This window comes from Vigna unguiculata, chromosome 1 (genome assembly GCF_004118075.2).
Source record: "Vigna unguiculata cultivar IT97K-499-35 chromosome 1, ASM411807v1, whole genome shotgun sequence".
Classification (NCBI taxonomy): Eukaryota; Viridiplantae; Streptophyta; class Magnoliopsida; order Fabales; family Fabaceae; genus Vigna; species Vigna unguiculata.
This window is the reverse complement of record NC_040279.1, coordinates 12,609,021-12,628,193: the sequence shown is the minus strand read 5'-3', so window position 1 is coordinate 12,628,193 and position 19,173 is coordinate 12,609,021. Positions and strand designations below refer to the sequence as shown.

The following is a 19,173-nucleotide window of genomic DNA, read 5'->3' as shown; positions in this document are numbered from 1 at the left end:
ACAAACCAATGAGCTAAGTAAAGATGCAACTGCGATGCTTCTAAAGGAGTTCCCAATAATAACAGTCATAAATTGTAAAAAAGAATACGATTCAAAATTTCAAATACCAGTCTTTGATACAAAAGGAGCTTCGGAAGGGAACTTTTGTCTCGTGTGGGAAGTACTTCCTTTAAGATGCAGCTGGGATTCTGCAGATCTCCTCTGATGTCGCCGACGAAGAGCCTTCCCTTTACGCCCAATTGAAGGAGTACTCATCACAATTTCCGGATAATATTTAGAAAGAACCTTCAGGAACAATATATATTTATAATTAACAGGAGACGATGTGAATTAGGTGTAGATCCACTGTTAATAAAGAATCATTCAAAAAACAGGGGTTATATCCACCGATTGTAGCAGAATGAATATTATTCTCAAATGGTAGACTCAATCTAACTCAACCTCACAAAACATATTTGTAAGGTGAGTTCTTGACCAACTTATATGGTCATATCTCTGGTCATTGTGGTATTCCCCACATTCCCTCACATGATAGGTCTAATAACCCTAGCTACGATAGACTCTAATACCCTCTTAGAAAGTAAAGTTTAAGCTTAATTCAACTTTACAAAACTGACTTACGAAGTTTGCACCCATTTATATATTATAATTTAGTCATATCTCTAGTCAATGTGGACTCTCCAGCAAGTATACCATATATATAACTAGTCATATCTCTAGTCATATCTCTAGTCAATTTATATATATAACTACTTTCATGCATGTTTTCGTATGTTTATAAACGGGTATTCATGAGCCCTTAAGGATAAGCTTTAAAGCTTGGGTTCAACTCATTTAAATAATCCAAGCCTAATTGAAAGTTTGGGTTTGTTTATTTAACTAACAAATAAGCTTGAGCGAGATATTAACAAATCAAACCCAAATAGCTCAAGAATAGCTTTGCTTATTTGCATCTCTACGCAAGACATAATGAAAACTAGAATGAGGCATGATTCCATTAATGTATATTGACGAAGGTAGGTATCTACATTTTTTGCTAAAATTTTAAATTAATAAGATGAAGAGGATTGAAAAGGTAAGTTAAAATTTAACAATACAAAACAAAGTTATAATTTGGTACCATTTGAAAAGCAGCCCGAAAAGCATGCAACTCGAAGTTGTGAATGCCAGCATGCATGTCCAAGCTCCTCCACCTCTCTGCACTCTAATAGGATAAACATAGACAATGAAGTAAATTTCTCCCACATGACTTAATCAAGAAAACTTCAATGTCAGAAATACATATGGCTAAAAGTTGTGGCCAATTTACATGCAAGTTGCCTCTTTGTTTCTAAATTAGCTAAAATAGAGGGTTATATACATATAATTTTGCAAAGGATTGCAGTGATTTTTAAAAGGCCCCAGGATTCCTAATGGCATTATGTTACAAATATTTAATTGTTACATGTAACTTCTTTCCTGTAAATCATACTCTAGGATGTAATGATGGCATACCCCCTAACCATGGTCAAGCACATTCAAGAAGAGTTTGAGTCATATGTGGAAGGTGGGCCTAAACTCCTATCATCATGGGCCATTAGTGAGTACTTATTAGATTAGGTTTATTTTTTGCCTTGTATTATGGGCGTAGAAGTATAGGGTTTTACTTTTGACCTTATATAATAGGCCAAGTAGTCTAGGTTTTCTTTTGGGCCATGTATTTGGGCCTAGGGTTGTAGTTTAGGGTTTTGGGCCTAAAGGAATTGGCCCTAAGGAGACACATGGGTCTAGGGTAAAAACCCTAGCTTGGAGCACAAACCTTCTAGAAGCTTGTGGGTCGTTGGCTAGAGTGGTCTCCAAGTTGGTCTTTTTTGTAAGACACATGCTCTTGCCATGTGGCATATTCCTAATGGAGAGGATTTCTCTTTAGTAGTAGCCATGTGTCATGCTCCTAATGGAGAGGATTTTTCCTAGGTCTCCAAGTTAGAATATTAGGGTTTTGCTTCTACAATTTGGAGACACCTAAGCTTATAAATAGAGGTGTCGTGCCATACTACTCATTTTATGTCACCAAGGCTAGAGCACCCCTTCTAGGTTTCCTCTAGCCACCCTTATTTAAGAGTTCATTTAACCTCTCCTCCTTGTTTTAGTCATATAGTTTGGAGGAGGAGAAATCATCTCATCACATAAAAACCACCATATGGGCACCATATTTCCACCACCATCAAGGTTCTGCAAACCACCACCCTTTTGGAAGTCTCCCTTTGGCTTGAGTCATATAGCTTGGAGGAGCTTCTCCCATCAAGTAATTATTAAATGTAATTATTAAAGTGTGTTAAAGCAATGTGTGCTAGATTAATCATTAAGTTTAAGTACGGAGTAGTGGGTTGGAAACATGTATCAGTTGTACCTAGGTGTCTAGTACAAAACTTTGATCTTCCATGCTCTCTTTGTATCGGATTTTCCATTATAAATAGAAAGATCATAAGAGGGGTCTCTCATGCTCTCCAAAACATATTTTCTCTCTTTTTAATCTTAAGTTGGTATCAAAGTGGGTCAGTCTTGCTCTACTGGTTTCTGTCTCATTTTGTTCGCCACTAGCCGGCACTATCCACAGTTGTCTGTTGCTGTCCAGCACTGTTCACTGTTGTCCACCACTGTTTGCAGCTGTTGTTCGCCACTGTTCGCCACTAACTGCTTCCCTCCACCATCGTTCGCCGCTGTCTAGGTCGTCCACCATCATCTAGGTCATCCATCCTTTTTCAGTAATGCAAAGAGTGTTTATTCTTTTGATTTGGTTCATTCTGATGTTTGGGGACCTACATCAAACTCTAGTATATTTGGTACTAAATGGTTTGTCACTTTTATTGATGATTGTACCCATGTTACATGGATTTCTTCCAGATTGTACCCATGTACTAAGTTTTTACCTTATTTGTTAGATTCTTCCATATGAAAAAAACATAACTTGGAAAGTCAATGAAATGTTTGTGTTCCGATCTGGAAGGGAATATCTAATCATGACATGTTTGAATTCCTTTTTGAGAATGGTGTTGTTCATGAACCCACATGTCTTGACACACCACAACAAAATGGCAATGCTGAGAGAAAAAACAGGCATCTTCTTAAGGTGATACAGCATGGGCACTTCTTTTCCAAATGTATGTCCGTAAATCTCATTACTGTCTATCTTATTAGCCAATTACCCCCTCGGGTTCTAAATGGTTTGAGTCTCATTAAGTCCATGTCTTCCTTCTTTCCATCTATTCCTTTTCTCTCCAATCTTCATAAGTTCGAATGTGTTGTGTTTGTCCATATTCATTGGTTATGCATCTAATAAAAAGGAATATCGTTGTTATTATCCTCCAAGTCAAAAGTTTTTACCTCCATGGATGTTATTTTTTGTTAGGCATAATTCAACCCCACAAAACTGGCTTGTAAGGTGTGGTTTGCACCCACTTATGTACTATGAAATTGTCTTATCTCTAGTCAATGTGGGACTTCCAATACACCCCTCATGTCAAGATATATACATCTTGTGCGTGGGACTAGACATTAATGGGTGGTCCGGGAGTGGCCCAAGATAGCGAGTGGAACTATATGTCCAAGAAACAGAAATCTCTCTACGATAGGCTTTTTTAAACAATGGCTCTGATACCATGTTAAGAAGTGAACTTTAAGCCTAACCCAACCCCATAAAACCGGCTTGTAAGGTGAGGTTTGCACCCACTTATATACTATGAAATTGTCTTATCTCTAGTCGATGTGGACTTCCAACATTTTTTATGAAACAAAATCTTTTTACTAGGTCCTCGGCTTCAAGGGAAGAGTTCTTTTGAATTTGTTGAGTCATCTTTCATTTCTTTTCATACAGGAACCATCTCATGGCCATAGAGCAAGTACCAGGAGGTGACATACTGATATACTCCATGAGAGATTCTAAACGTTCAATTTTAGCACGTACGTAGTGCATATATTTCTGAAGTTAAAATATCAACATTGCTTAGTGGAGTTGCCTTGCTTAAATAAATGATAGGGATTCATTAGCCCCATTTTAAATAAAATAGAACAGTAACACTAACAACTCCATCAATGGCAATGGCGATGGCGGCAACAATTTTAGTGATGGCAATGGCAAAAGCCCTAGTGATAAGTCATTATTTTCCTCCATTCCACTAACCTTTGTGTACCCATTTGATAGTTGTTTAGTGCTTAATTGTCTTTTCTTAGTTCATTTTCCTCAATTGGGCTTCATTGGGCCATTATTCCGAATTTTGAGTAATTTGGCATTAATTGGTCTAATTATTGTCTGTAATTATTTATAGGTATTATATGGAGCAAATTTTGGAGCTTGGACATCTATCTTAAGGTCAAGAGAAGGTTGTCACGTGATTTCCACATCATTGCCACGTCTGCGCCATGTCAGTCAGCCCATCCATGTCATTGGGTCGGCATTTTTAGCCCATAGTGGCATTTTTGTAATTCTTAGTGGCAGAATGACATTTTTGTAATTATGTGAATCTGTGGTGATGTGACCACGTATAGGAAGGCTGAGTTTTCGTTTTCCAGCCACGATCATCTTCTCCACTCTCCATTTTTAGGTTTTTGAAGCTTTGAAGGTGACCCATGGAGACACATGTCTATTTTTCACGTTTTCCACTCATTTTTGACGTTTTATGAGTCATGGACAGCACCTATTGGTTGTATTCACGTTTTCTGCACCTTGGGTAACATTTACAATGAAGCATTTAACGTTTTGTTGGCTGTTTTCGTTCTTGCCCCTTTCTCTCCTTGCACATTTTCGTTTCCTGCACCAATTTAGGTTTCCTGCATCAATTTATACTCATTTGAATGGTTGAATCGCAATTTCTATTCAACCCTAATTCGGATTCCATGAGGAACTAACTTTTTGCATTGATTCCTTGACAAAATTGAAATGAAACCATGGGATTGTTGGTCGTTTCTGGGTTGTGTTCGAATTTGACTTTGTTTCAGGTTGTGTTTTCATGATAAAATGCATTTTTGATGCATGCTTAATCTCAAATTCGTATTTTGTGCACATTAATGGCTCGTATTCATGTTTAATGTTTATTGGTTTTGTCACAACTTGCTTTAATCTGTGGGTGTTAATTGCCTGAAATTTGTTGTGCTTAATGACATAATGAATCCATGGTAATTTTCGCTTAGTTGATTACTTAGGGTTCATGAGAGCAAATTGGAATTGAACAATTAATTTGGTAATCTGTGATTGGTGGACTTTCAATTGAATCAAGGAATCATTGTATTTTTATACAACTATTAAATTACTTTGCATTGCAAATTAAGTTTTGTGCGAATCTATCAAACCCCTCCTTGGTGTTGTGTGTAATTTTGGAAATTAAGTTGTGGACGAAAACATTGGTCGTTGGGAGACGACTTGGTTCAACTTTCATATACTACATTTAATCTGTTTTAATTTGGTGGGGTACGACCTCTATCACCTAGTAATGGCTCCACCATAAGGTCTGGTAGTATCTCCGGCACAAGGTCCAACAACAGTTTTGAAGAAGGTCTAGCGACAGCTACGACGAAAGGTCTAGCGACGGTTCCATCGAAGGTCTGACGACAACTCCAGTATTGGCTCCAATGACGGCAAACGAGGCGCAACAACAGTGACAAAACACAAGTTGGATGCACTTTAAGCAAAAGCTTTGACACCAACTTGAAAATATGAAAGAAGGAACATTCTTATTCAATTGATTCATTTGAAATAGTACATTAACCTCTATATAGAAAAGTCTAACCCTAAAGTAATAATTATAAAGAGATCTCTAGAACCTTCTAACAACTTCTAGCAACTTCTAGTAGAACACTTAATATCCTACTAACAACAATATTTATGTTGAAAGTTAAGAATCAATTCCAATTATGTTTATATTTTATTTTTTAGTTTTATAAACCTAATATTATATTTATTTAATAATAATAATAATATGATATTAAGTCAGATTTAACCACAATTAAACCTTGAATTTCGCCATTTCACCAATTGAAGTGAGATCTCTAACATGTCCCCTCACAACAATCAATTGTGCTTGGAAATAGAGGAGGACCAGATGGCAAGTGACACAACAAACCTTACTAGGATAGGCATAAGCTCTTTTATCATCTTAAAAAGTGAACTTTAAGCTTAACTCACTCGTAAAACAAACTTGGTATGGTGAGGTTTACACTATATATTATAATTTGGCCATAACTCCGGTTGATGAAGGATCTCCAATACAAATATACAATGAAACATCATATATCAAGCCTTAATTGTAGTGTACTATATCCAACTTTGCATTGCATGTTCAATGTAGTCAAAGGTGATAGGCACCATAGAGTTTTAACGCCTTAAAGCAAGAGGCACCAAAAAATGCTAGCCTCAATTAAGGAAATTGCTAACGTTGGGCACGGAATGTCAAGTAGGAATTTTCAGCACCAACTTTTATATATACTTATTGTTACATTTAATTAAGTAATATCAAAGGAATCCAAAATATTTAAATCTTATCTTTATTAACTTGGAAAAGGCATGCAATCAGGTGCCAAGAGAGGTTTGTGGAAGTCCGTAGAGAGACAAAAAGTTTTGTATTGCATAAATTCAAATAAAGCAAGGATGAGAACACAAAATGTCCTAAAAAATTTTCCTATCACCAGGATGCATGCCTTTTCCACACAATATACTTTTAGCCAGAGAATCAAGAGAGGAAATAAATGGGAAGTGGGAGATGTGAAAACGAGTTTTGGATGAGCATTGCTTTCACATAAGTTGAAAACAAGACAAAATGAAATGTACGTTTAGTAAGAGGTGACACATTCCTAGCACAAAGGAGAATAACCCTCACAAGTTATAGATTTTGGGTATCTAAAGTCCAAGGTACTGCAAGAGGAGAAATAAAGAGAGTAAACTGTAGGGTTTATGTGCGATGGACAAAATGGAGGTGTAACTTGAGTGTTAATAAAGAAAAAAGGTATGCTCAAAGGAAAAGTTTACTACGTAGTCATAAGGCCTTTTATATTGTGTTAATAAATAGAATTGAATGTTGGGCAGTAAAATGAACATGAGAATATACACAGTGTAGTATTAGATCAATTGTTTGTTAGATGAGCAGATAATTACACTTGACGAGATAGGATTAGAATCAAATATATTGGAAAAACGTTGGGGTAGCACCTATTGTAGAATAGATGGTAAAGTCTTGCCTTATGTTTTTCAGCCATGTGCAGAGAAGACTTGTGGAAGCCCAAATAAGGAAACTACAGTAAGTGGCATAATAGGCAAAGGCAGAGAAACGATTAAAGAAGATTTAGACAACAAATCAATAACTTGTCTATAGACATGATATATGACAATATCTGGTGTCATTTGATCTATGTAGCTCACCTCCCCTAATAAGGAAGCTCGGTTGTTTTGTATTTCTTATAAAAGGAAACATGCATTCTTAAAAGAAATAATAAAAGAAACAGTATGTTCAATTTACAGACCCTAAGGAGCTACTTGCCAATAGACTCGTTAAATTTTGACCATTTACCAGCCACCCCCCCAGCATAAATGGGACAGTCAAAGTGGGACCAATAAGATCAAGTACCTGGCAAGCCAGATCACGTGCACTTTTTCCAAGTGATAAGCTAGTGGATCTTGCAGCATGACTCATTGGAAATCCACACTGAGATTCACCATCCTCAATCCTTTCTTCAGATAATAAATTGTAACAGCAACCGAGACTAACAACAGCTTTAACATCTTTACACTCTAAGAAAGTCCTAATAGAAAAATGAATCCAAGAGTTACAAGTATACAGAATACGGATAATATAAAGTAACAGACACAGAAACACTGGCAATGCCATAAAACGTTAATCGTTAATTTTTTTATACTGGGTAATACCAATAATAAAGTTAACGAAGTAATTAAAGGCAAAAGATGTCAGTATGACATCCTATAACTATTTTGAGAACCAAAAAAAAAAAAAAATCCATTCTAACTAAAGAAACTATAAACAATTGAGTTAAAAGCCGTGGTTGAAAGAAAACACATTTTGAAACTCACTTTAGCATAGTCACTGAAAGGTCACCGCAGGCATGAAGGCCAGCAAGAACAATTGAAGACTTTTTGTTTGCATTGCTATGCCAATTTAGTTTCCCTAGATCTTCTTGATTTTCTGCCTTTATCCTGGATTGCTCAACATCATCTCCAGTCAAAGATATTTCAACCAAGGTTTTTAACGAGTCGATGGACAAAACATTACATGTGATTGTCTTTGGCACATTTAAACTCCGAAAGCCTGATCTAGAGCAAAACAAATAAACACAAATTCTCATAATGACAATAAATAACTGCTGGCGCTGAAATAAAAAACCCAATGAGGTCAACTTTAAAAAAATACAAAAGGCATATCTGAACTGCTATTGTCGTCCCCAACACATACTAACATCCCCATGTTGATTCTTTTATTTCAAATAATAAATTCACAATGTGAAAATTAAAACTTACAATAGAAAACTAACCTGCAAAATGTTCACTTCTTGTCTTATCATATAGTCAGACATTTACTCTCTATAAGGTCACATTACAGTCAATAAGAAGAAGATTGAAGAACATACCCAGATTTTATCATCTGTGATGTATAGTATTTTTTAATCCGTGCTGCCCGTGCATCAGTAACCCTCCCATGATGAGAACATGCATCAATTGCAATGACAGGATGTTGATATTGAAAGGCAAGTACTTGTGCAAGATAACCCTGAAAACGTGAAGTAATATGCATCACATAAATAAAGTTTAAAAAAAAAAGTTAAAATAAGTAAACAAAAAGAAGAAAATTCAGGCAACAAAATTATTGCTAGCGCAAGAAAAAATTACAACACTTCTCAATCAATATACAGAATTTCATCTCTGATATGGACAAAGCTGATAGAGACAATGGAGAAGACAAAAACTGTCACTAAATGAAGTCATAAATTGAGCTTGTGAGAAAATAGACTTCCATTTCAAAACTAGAGGATCTAATGCAGACCACCAAGCACTAAGTACATATGCCCAACGAATCACTTAATAAAGAGATAATTTATCGTCACTATTCAACCAATATTCCAACTTTAACTTCCGACACTGAGGCAACTATCACTGCATCTGTGGATTTTAAAACAAGAGGATTACTTCTAACCATGCAATGTCCCTTGATTTGTCAATCATACCTAGGGTTCATATCTTGTCTAACAGAACTGTAAGCAAAAGAAAATGAATCTACACCTGACCAGCACCAACATCAGCAACGGCATCAGCTCTCACACCTTTTGCAACTGTACTTATAACAGCTGAAAGAATTTCTACCTGCACACATGAAAATCTTCTTATCTGTTATATTGAAATGCAACAAATTCATTGATCAAAAGGAAAATGAAATCCACAACTCAAAATTCGTTTGCCAAAAATCTCATCCCAGAAAAAACCTTGACCATGGAAATTCTTTAAGAAGGCAATTGTAAAAATTTGATAGCCAGGGACTCACTTCATGTTTTTTCTTTACATTCATGCCCTGGGCAAGAACACTGTTAAGTGAAGTCATCTGCAGACCAGGTAATGCCTGCAAATATAGAACAAATTTATATAAATCAAGATTATGAGATACAAAACCTTCTTAAGCAGAAATCCCAGACTAATATAGCTTGATTACAAAATTATATAAGATCTTTAAAATGATTTTTGTTAGAATAAATGATCTTTAATAGGATTTATTCTTAGGTGCTATGGGCTTTATGCTGAACCTAGTTCCTACAAATGTCTTCTGGAATTCTCTTATGTTTAGTGTATCAGATGTATCTCAAGATATTATAAATATGAAACTCTTGAGAGGAGTTCAAAACACACACTCTCAAATTCACTCTAAATCTTCTTTACTTTAATCTCAAGTATTTTCCTACTTTGGAGTTCAAAAGAAGTAATCTTGATTATAGGTTTGGACCTAACTCAACCTCCACAAAACTGGTTTATAAGGTGAGGGTTGTCTAAGCTTTATAAGTTCAACTTAAAAACTATCCTTAATTGATGTAGGACTAAATCACCACACTTGATGTTGCAATTAAGGCAACCCCCAAAGAGACTGCAACTAAGGAGGGATAGGGAGACTAAAACTAAGATGGTTTTCCAACAATTAGTTGTCACCAAGTTTTCATTAGCTCAAATGGAAAGGGCATGAAAAAATTCAGTGTAAATAAGCCCAATCGACACTCTCATAGTACAAGTAGCACAAGATAAATGAATAATATGCATTGCCACATATAGAGCCCCAACAGTAAATCTGTAATCAATGGATTATGTTTCCCGTGATAATATAATAGTAAGAAACAAAACAACCAAATAGAATGTGTAAGCCCTTTTGTTAATGTACACTTATCCATTGACAAGTTAACTGGCCCTAATTATGTCACATGGTCATCAGATGTCTGATTATGGCTTAAGAGTCAAAGGTATGTTGATCATCTTGCCCCGAAAGCACCTACTCCCACTCATGTTGAGGCCAACCGTTGGGAAACCATTGATGCTCAATTGTGTGTGGTTCTCAAGGGTACTCTTGATCCTTTGTTAAAGCAACTTTTTCGTTCCTACGAAACATGTGCTCAAATCTGGGAGCATGCCAAGTTATTATACACCAATGATACTCAACGTCTCTATGGTGTATGTTCTAGATTTGCGGATCTTATTTCCTCTAAACATCAAACCTCTATGACTGATATGGGCAAAATTCATGCTCTTTTTCATGAGTTCAATGAGTTATTGCCTCCCTCTCCCGACCCTGCCACGGAGATCGAGCAACACCCAAAGTTCTTCATGCTCGACGCATTACACGAGCTTGCTGATAAATATTCACATATTCATGATCAAATTTTGGGTTCCCCGGTTGTCCCCACCTTGAATTCAACCTGCTCTACTCTTTTGCGTGTACCAGAACAACCCAACACTGATACACCTGCTTTTGTTGATGATTCTTCTGCGTTGGCATCTCACTGTGATGATCGAACTCGCCCTCAGTAACAGGGAAAAGGGTGTCCTAAGTGTGAATATTGTGGCAAGCTCGATTACAAGATTGACAACTGTTATGCATTACATGAGTGTGAACATTGTGGAAAGCAAGGTCACAACATTGACAGGTGTTATGCATTGCATGGTCGTCCTCCTCGCTCTGCTGCAACTGTTCAGACCAACCTTTCCCCACCTTCGTCTACTAGGGATCCTCCTTCTTCTGTTTCATCCGATACACCTGCTATGTTCAACAAATTTTTCAAATGGTATAAGGATCAACAGTCTTTTAATTCCACTGCATTTATCGCTCACACAGGTACATCTTTTGATGGTCTGACTCAATCTTCTCCTGGTCCTTGGGTTTTTGATTCAGGAGCCACTGATCATATTACTGGTAACAAATCTTTGTTCTCTTCTTTATCCTTTCCTAATCCTTTACCTTCTGTTATACTGGCTGATGGTTCTAGAGTCTCATCTCATGGTGTTGGCACTGTTAAAATTTTTCCTTCTATAACCATTGATAATGTTTTTTATGTCCCTGGGTCTCCTTTTAACTTCTTGTCCATCAGTCGTCTAACTCGTTCTCTTGATTGTGTTATTTCTTTTACCAACAATTTTGTGTGTTTACAGGACCGGAGTTCAAAACAGGTGATTGGCACAAAATGTGAGTCTCATGGTCTTTATCATCTTCGTCCTTCTACACACGTTAGTGCAGTTATGGAGTCTCCCCCTTTTCTTCATGCTCAGTTAGGTCATCTAACCCTTGCAAAGTTACAGTAGTTTGTCCTGCCTTGTTCAAGTTATCCCGTATGGTATGTGAGTCGTGTCAAGTAGGTAAGCATAGTCGTACTTCCTTTCCTCGTAGTGTCACACGTGATGCTTCGTCCTCTTTTGCCTTGGTTCACAACATTTGGGGTCCTAGCCGCTTTAAGTCTACTTTAGGTTTTCAATACTTTGTTACTTTCATTGATGATTATTCCAAATGTACTTGGTTATTTTTAATGAAACATCGTTCGGAATTATTTCATATCTTTCAATCTTTTTTTAATGAAATTAAAACTGAGTTCGGTGTTCTTATTAGAGTTTTGCGTAGTGATAATGGTTGTGAATATTTTTCTCATTATTTTAAACAATTTATGGCTTCTCACAGTATTCTGCATCAAACTTCTTGTGATTATACCCCTCATCAAAATGGTGTAGTTGAACGTAGAAATAGACATCTTATTGAAACAACTCGCACTTTTTTAATTTATGGAGAGATTCCTGAACATTTTTGGGGTGATGCTATTCTTACTACCTGTTATCTCATTAATCACATGCCTTCTTCGGTTTTAAAGAATACCATACATCATTCCATTATATTCCCTCATGAACCTTTTCATCCCTTACCTCTAAGAGTTTTCGGGTCTACATGTTTTGTTCATAATTTCAATCCTGGTCTTGACAAGCTTTCACCTAGATCACATAAGTGTGTTTTCTTAGGGTTTACAAGATCACAAAAAGGATACAAAAGTTTTTCTCTTTTTCTTAACCGTTATTTTGTGTCTGCAGATGTCACCTTTGATGAGTTCTCCCTTTATTTTAAGAGTCAATCTCCACCTCTTACTCCATCCAGTCCTGACAACTCTCCTAGTACCTTTAATGTTCCTATTGTTTGTGACCCTCTTACTGTGTCTTCTTCACCATCGGTTCCTGCTCCACAATCAGCTTCTCCTCCACCACCTTTTCAGGTTTATAGTCATCGAAATCGATCACAACCACCACCATGTGACTCCACTCAAGTGCCAACTACTCTGTCTCCTCCGACTTTGACACCTGAGTCTGACATTCCCATTGCCCTCCGAAAAGGTATGCGTTCTACCCATAATCCCTCTCCCCATTATATTGCTTTGAGTTATCATCGCTTGTCATTACCTTTTTATACATGTCTTTTCTCTCTTTCTTCTGTGACCATTCCAAAAACTGTCCGTGAAGCTTTAGCCCATCCTGGTTGGTGTCAGGCCATGACAGATGAACTAAGTGCTCTTCATAACAGTGGAACTTGGGAACTGGTCTCGTTATCGTCTGGGAAATCTATTGTTGGTTGCAGGTGGGAGTTTGTTGTCAAAGTTGGACCTAATGGTACTATTGATCTCCTCAAAGCTCGTCTTGTGGCCAAAGGTTATACTCAAATTTTTGGGTTGGATTATAGAGATACCTTTTCCCCGTGGCAAAGATGGCTTCTGTTCGTTTATTTATCGTCATGGCTGCTCTTCAACAATGGCTTCTTTATCAATTGGATGTTAAAAATGCTTTCCTCAATGGTGATTTGCAAGAAGAAATCTATATGGAGCAACCTCCTGGGTTTGTTGCTCAGGGGAGTCTTCTGGAATGGTATGTCGTCTTCGCAAATCCCTATATGGCCTAAAACAATCTCCTAGAGCCTGGTTTGGAAAGTTTAGCAATGTTGTTTAGCAATTTGGTATGACTCGATGTGAAGCATATCATTTTGTCTTTTATCAACACTTGAGTGTTGGATGTGTTTACTTGATAGTATATGTTGATGACATCCTTCTTACAGGGAGTAACAACCATGGCATCTCTCAGTTGAAACAACATCTCTGTCACCATTTTCAGACCAAAGATCTTGGCAAACTCAGATATTTCTTGGATATTGAGGTGGCACAATCCAATGATGGTATTGTTATATCTCAGAGAAAGTATGCCATGGATATTCTGGAGGAAACTGGGTTTGTGAGTTCAAAGTCTGTTGATACACCCATGAATCTCAATACTAAACTTCAACCAAATCAAGGGGAGCCTATATCTGATCCTGAGCAGTATAGAAGATTGGTTGAAAAATTGAATTATCTTATTGTTACTCATCCTGACATTTCCTTTGCAGTCAGTGTGGTAAGCCAATTTCTTAATTCCCCATGTGAAGATCATTGGAATGCAGTCATTCGTATCTTGAAGTATATTAAAAGATCTCCTGGAAAAGGATTGTTATAGGGTTCTAATAACCATACAAGAGTTGTTTGCTATTCAGATGCTGATTGGGCAGGATCTTCTGATAGAAGATCTACATCTGGGTATTGTGTCTCCATTGGTGATAACTTGATCTTGTGGAAAAGTAAGAAACAAAGTGTTGTAGCAAGATCCAGTACAGAAGCAGAATATAGAGCTATGGCATCAACTACATGTGAACTTGTTTGGTTCAAGCAATTGCTTAGAGAATTACAATTTGGAGATGTTACTCAAATGACACTTGTGTGTGACAATCAGGTTACTCTTCATATTAGCTCTAATCCTGCCTTTCATGAGAGGACCAAACACATTGAGATTGATTGTCATTTCATTCGGGAAAAGATCATGTCTGGAGACATCAAGACTGAGTTTGTTAACTTAAGTGATCAGTTAGCAGATATTTTTACAAAATCTATACGAGGCCTAGAATTGATTATATTTGTAACAAGCTTGGCACATACGATTTGTATGCTCCAGCTTGAGGGGGAGTTTTAGATATTGTTTAGATATTGTTTGATATTATTAAGATATTGTTAGATATTGTTAATCCCAATATCAATCCCTATGTGTGGTTTATATACAAGGGAGATTAATCTCAAACCCTATTTTCTTTCTTCTCAACAATTTGCAATCAACCAGATATAGCCCAGATTTTACCATGGTAAAGGTGAGTAACAAGGAAGAGATTACATACCATGTTCATATCTGCTTGATCTTGACAAAATACCATAGACCTTAATTTAAGGATGAACTCCTTCAGAGAAGTTGGCCATTCATACTGCCACCAAATTTTTATTACATGCACAGAGAAAATATATCATTATTAACAAAGGAGAACATGTCCAAAGTCAGAAAGATGCAAACATGAGACATACGACAAGCATAAGAAGAAAAAAACATAAATGCAAAAAATACATCCAATCCTGTAGCATATCAGTCTAAGAAAACCCTTAAAAATATTGTTCACTAAATAAATACCATTAAATCCAAATAAATTATTTTGTCCCAAATAAGCAAATAACTTCAGCAAAAGATTAGTAGCCACTTGAGATAAAAATAAGGAAAAGAAAATTTATCACATAGCATAATTCCCCTCTCTGAAGTTTTCATATTTATAATGAAAATAGTAGTTCAGATACAACAAATGAGAGGGAAGACAAAAGAATAAGAAAGGTCATATCTATAGTCCTAGGTACAGCACACAGCGACTTTTCAATAAAACCAATTTAAGACCTATTCTAACACTCCCCCTCAAGCTAGAGTAGACAAATTGTATGTACCAAGCTTGGAACAAATCAATTTAGTCCATGGTCTTCTCAAGGATTTTGTTAACAGTTTACAAGTTCATCAAATTCGACAAACTCAATACAAGTTTCAGTAGACAAATTGTATGGACCTCATTGTTCTCATTTCTTTCCTTTCCAAAAAATCCTCATTTTATCACCTTAGCCAATGGCTCTAAAATCTCCTCCTAAGGATTTGGTCAGGTTTCACTTTCTCCTTCCTTAAATATAAAATTGGTTCTTTTTGTTCTTTCTTGTCATTCAATCTTGTTTCTTTGAGTCAACTAACCAAGTCTTTAAACTGTTCAAAACCTTTAATGTCAATTCCTTTGTTATACAAAAATGTAATACAGAGCGATTCATTGGAGAAAGATATGAATCTAGAGGTTTGTACTATTTTAGAACTAGTCCAGGTGTGTCTTGTTTTGCTTCTCCATCTACTAAACTTTTGCATGATCGTATGTGACATTCACACTTGTCAAAATTAAGAAAAAAAATGGTCCCTGAACTTTGTAGTCTTCAACTATTAGAATGTGAGTCATGCCAGTTAGGTAAACACGTTAGATCTTCTATCCAAAAAGATTTGAACCAAGGTTTAATTCTATTTTTTCCATTATTCATCATGATATTTGGGGACCAAGTCGTGTCTCATCTTTTAGTTTTAGGTGTTTTGTTATTTTCATTGATGAATATTCTAGGTGCACGTGGATTTGTCTTATGAAAGATCGTCTTGAATTATTGTCTATCTTTACATCTTTTATGAACGAAATTAAAAATCAATTTGGAGAAGTAATTAAAAGTTATTGAGTGACAATGCCAAAGAATAGTTCTCTAATTTTTCTAGAGTTTTAAGTTCACATGGCATTTTACATCAATCTATTTGTGTCCTCACACTCCTTGACAAAATGGTATTGTAGAGAGAAAAAAATAGGCACTTTTGAGACTGCTTGTACCTTATTGCTTGGTGCTAATGTATTTGTCCATCATGGGGGCAATGTTATCTTAATTGCTTGTTTTCTTATTACTAGAATGTCGTCCTCTCCTCTCAACATTAAGGTTCCTTATTCCATTAGTTATCCAAATGATACTCTCTTTCATGTTCCTCTCGTGTGTTTGGTTGTATATGTTTTGTTCATGATTGGATAAACTCTCTACTCAGGCTATTAAATGTGTCTTGTTAGGATATTCTCGGCTACAAAAGGGGTATCATTGTTACTCTCCTTTTGAGAGAAGATCTACTTCTGGATATTGTGTTTCTATTGGAGGTAACTTGATTTCTTGGAAGAGCAAGAAACAAAGTGTTGTGGCAAGATCTAGTGCAGAAGCAGAATATAGAGTTATGACCTAAGCCACTTATGAACTTGTTTAGCTTAAACAATTACTTAGAGAGTTGTAATTTGGAGATATCACTCAAATGACACTTATATGTGATAATCAGGTTGTTCTTAATATTAGCTCTAATCTTGTCTTTCATGAAAAGATCAAGCACATTGAGATTGACTGTCATTTTATTAAAGCAAAGATTGTATCTAGAGACATCGGGACTAAGTTTGTTAACTCAAGTGATAATTTAGCAGATATTTTCACTACGTATTTAGGATGACCTAGAATTGATTTTATTGTAACAAGCTTGGTACATACGATTTTTATGCACCAGATTAAGGAGTGTTAAATATTGTTAGTTAGAATATCATATGTTAGTTACAATATTATATGTATTTAGGCATAGCCCATACTTTCTTATATTATTCTTCATTATAAATATATTACCTTATGTATATTTTCTACATAGGAGGAAAATAACCCTATACCTAGTTTTGACTATTTTCACAATATACGTTAGTTATAGTTTATACCGAAGTTCCTTTCCTTAAGTGATTTTGAAGAAGTGAAACCAAACATAGCCAAATCACTTCGGAGCTATAAAACACAGAATGCAAAAATAACAAGTAGTCATAATCAAATTAAGCAAAGCACCCCAAATCAAATACTAAATTTAAACCCGAGCTCTTAAAACGGGATTAAAAATAATCTATATCAACAAGGCAAGCAAGCATAAAGTAATTCAAACAACAAAGAATGCATTTCAGCAAATATTGCTAAACAGTAAACCTAAATCAGAGAAATACAAATAAATAAATAAGAAAAAATAATATTGGAAAAAGCAACCTGAACTGCACCAGAAGGTATGAGCAGAAGATTTTGAACAGGTTCACGGCGCAGGCACTCGATCCATTCGGCGTCAACATTCTCCCATAGCCTATCCTGAAATTCAATCATCACCATTTCCTTATACTTAATTAAATTACAAATTAAAAAAAAATAGTGAAAAATGGAATTCAGATGAACCTTGAAGAAATTGACAACATGAGCATCGATTAAGGAAGAATAAGGCGCAAGGAAGTGGATAATGTCGTTGATCCATGCCAGGGTCTCGACAGCGCTCTTGCATGAATACCTGCACTCACCCATCGGACCCAGCTTGTGTGACACTGTGTCACTGTCACCCTTTCTCCGTTCCGCTGTTTAGGGCACACTCGGATGAACGTTATTTGAAAGCAGTAACTTTATTCTTCTGTAATTCACCGGTTATTTTTTTAACTATCTTTAAAAAAAACTAATTATTTTTTTAGATTTGATCTTCGTTTTTAAAAAAAAAAATTACCGCACATAATTTTTTTATCAAAATAAATAGATTAATTAAATAAAAGAGTGTACTGTTTTAATCCTTTTACAAACATAAACATGGTATTGTCATGCATCACCTATATATTTTTTGTACTAACACCACCAGCATTTGTGATAAAAGTTCACATACATATATTTGGGAGAGAATCTAAATACAAATAGTTATATCAGCATCAAGATCAGATTTATTGTTTGAAAACAATGCTCCAATATAATAAGATCACTAGCATATATTACACATACTTTAAACTAAGTGATATCTTATGTTTTTAATTGCTTTGTTGTTGTGCATGAGGTTACTTGAGTTGATACAAAGCTGCATAAGAGTCAAAAGCTAACATAGATAGACCGTATACAAATTCACTTCAGGACTGATAATTTAATGAAGGCTTTCTTCTCCTTTGTTGCTCCATGTGTGTATCCCTGGTTGCGCCACTACAGTAGCGTATGTGACCTTGGTTATCCTTACTTGATGTCATGGTCTCCCACTCTCATTGGAACAATCAAAATTTGTGTTCCCCCTTCTGTCTTTTCGTTATTGAAAGAAGAGTTGTATTCCCCTGCATCAGTCCCTGCACGTAAACAATTTTTCCCCAACAAAGAGATTCTACATACCCCATACGTGGCCTAGTATACATTTGTAACGGTAAGCAGTTCTTCAACTAAATTCACTTAAGACTTTAAACATTGAATTGGACATAGGCACTAATCGTTATAAGATAAAGTTGTCTTAAAATTTTTATGTTTCGACCAGGACCATACACTTGTGTCGTAGAAAATAATTTCTTCTCAGTCAACTTTCTTTTGTTTAGAAATCACCATGTTTTTATGCTTTTAAGTTTTCCAAATAGAAGCTACCTACGTTTCTTTTCATACTCTATTTTGTTTTTTATTTATTTGTATAAAAAAAACGATTGTTTGACAAAGTAAATGTTACAAAGTTTTTGACAAACTGACGTGGCATATATTAAATGATTTTTTTTGAGTTAAAAAATGGGAAACTGCACGTGTGAGAGAGAAATTGAAGAAAAGGGACGTGGTTCAAAAAATGGGATTGTCTCTCACAGAACTGCTCCCGCGCTGGAGTTCATTTTTGGTCCGCTCTTAAAGTTTTTCTTGTCCACGCTAAGAGAACCATTCTTCTGCAAATTTCCATTGATTAAACTTTCC

General features: G+C 35.9%; 1 protein-coding gene across 10 annotated transcripts in view; it reads right to left on the bottom strand.

The window, feature by feature from the left end:
- Positions 1-17,882, bottom strand: part of LOC114178499 (protein RRNAD1) — a 31,576-nt gene extending 13,694 nt beyond the window's left edge. For 7 of the 10 annotated variants that reach the window (XR_003603337.1, XM_028064439.1, XM_028064447.1 and 4 more), the window contains exons 1-10: positions 17,665-17,882; positions 17,485-17,580; positions 14,727-14,810; positions 9,516-9,590; positions 9,257-9,337; positions 8,608-8,747; positions 8,054-8,293; positions 7,593-7,767; positions 1,121-1,204; positions 108-285 (exon numbers count right to left, since the gene is read on the bottom strand). Coding sequence is in view for 8 of the 10 variants with exons in the window: in XM_028064439.1 (XP_027920240.1) it covers positions 108-285; positions 1,121-1,204; positions 7,593-7,767; positions 8,054-8,293; positions 8,608-8,747; positions 9,257-9,337; positions 9,516-9,590; positions 14,727-14,810; positions 17,485-17,580; positions 17,665-17,787 (1,276 nt within the window). In the remaining 2 variants the exon portion in view is untranslated. The remainder of the gene's footprint in view (positions 1-107; positions 286-1,120; positions 1,205-7,592; positions 7,768-8,053; positions 8,294-8,607; positions 8,748-9,256; positions 9,338-9,515; positions 9,591-14,726; positions 14,811-17,484; positions 17,581-17,664) is intronic. The other 3 variants (XR_003603335.1, XM_028064475.1, XM_028064484.1) reach the window with 1 other exon arrangement.
- Positions 17,883-19,173: the final 1,291 nt, after the last annotated feature.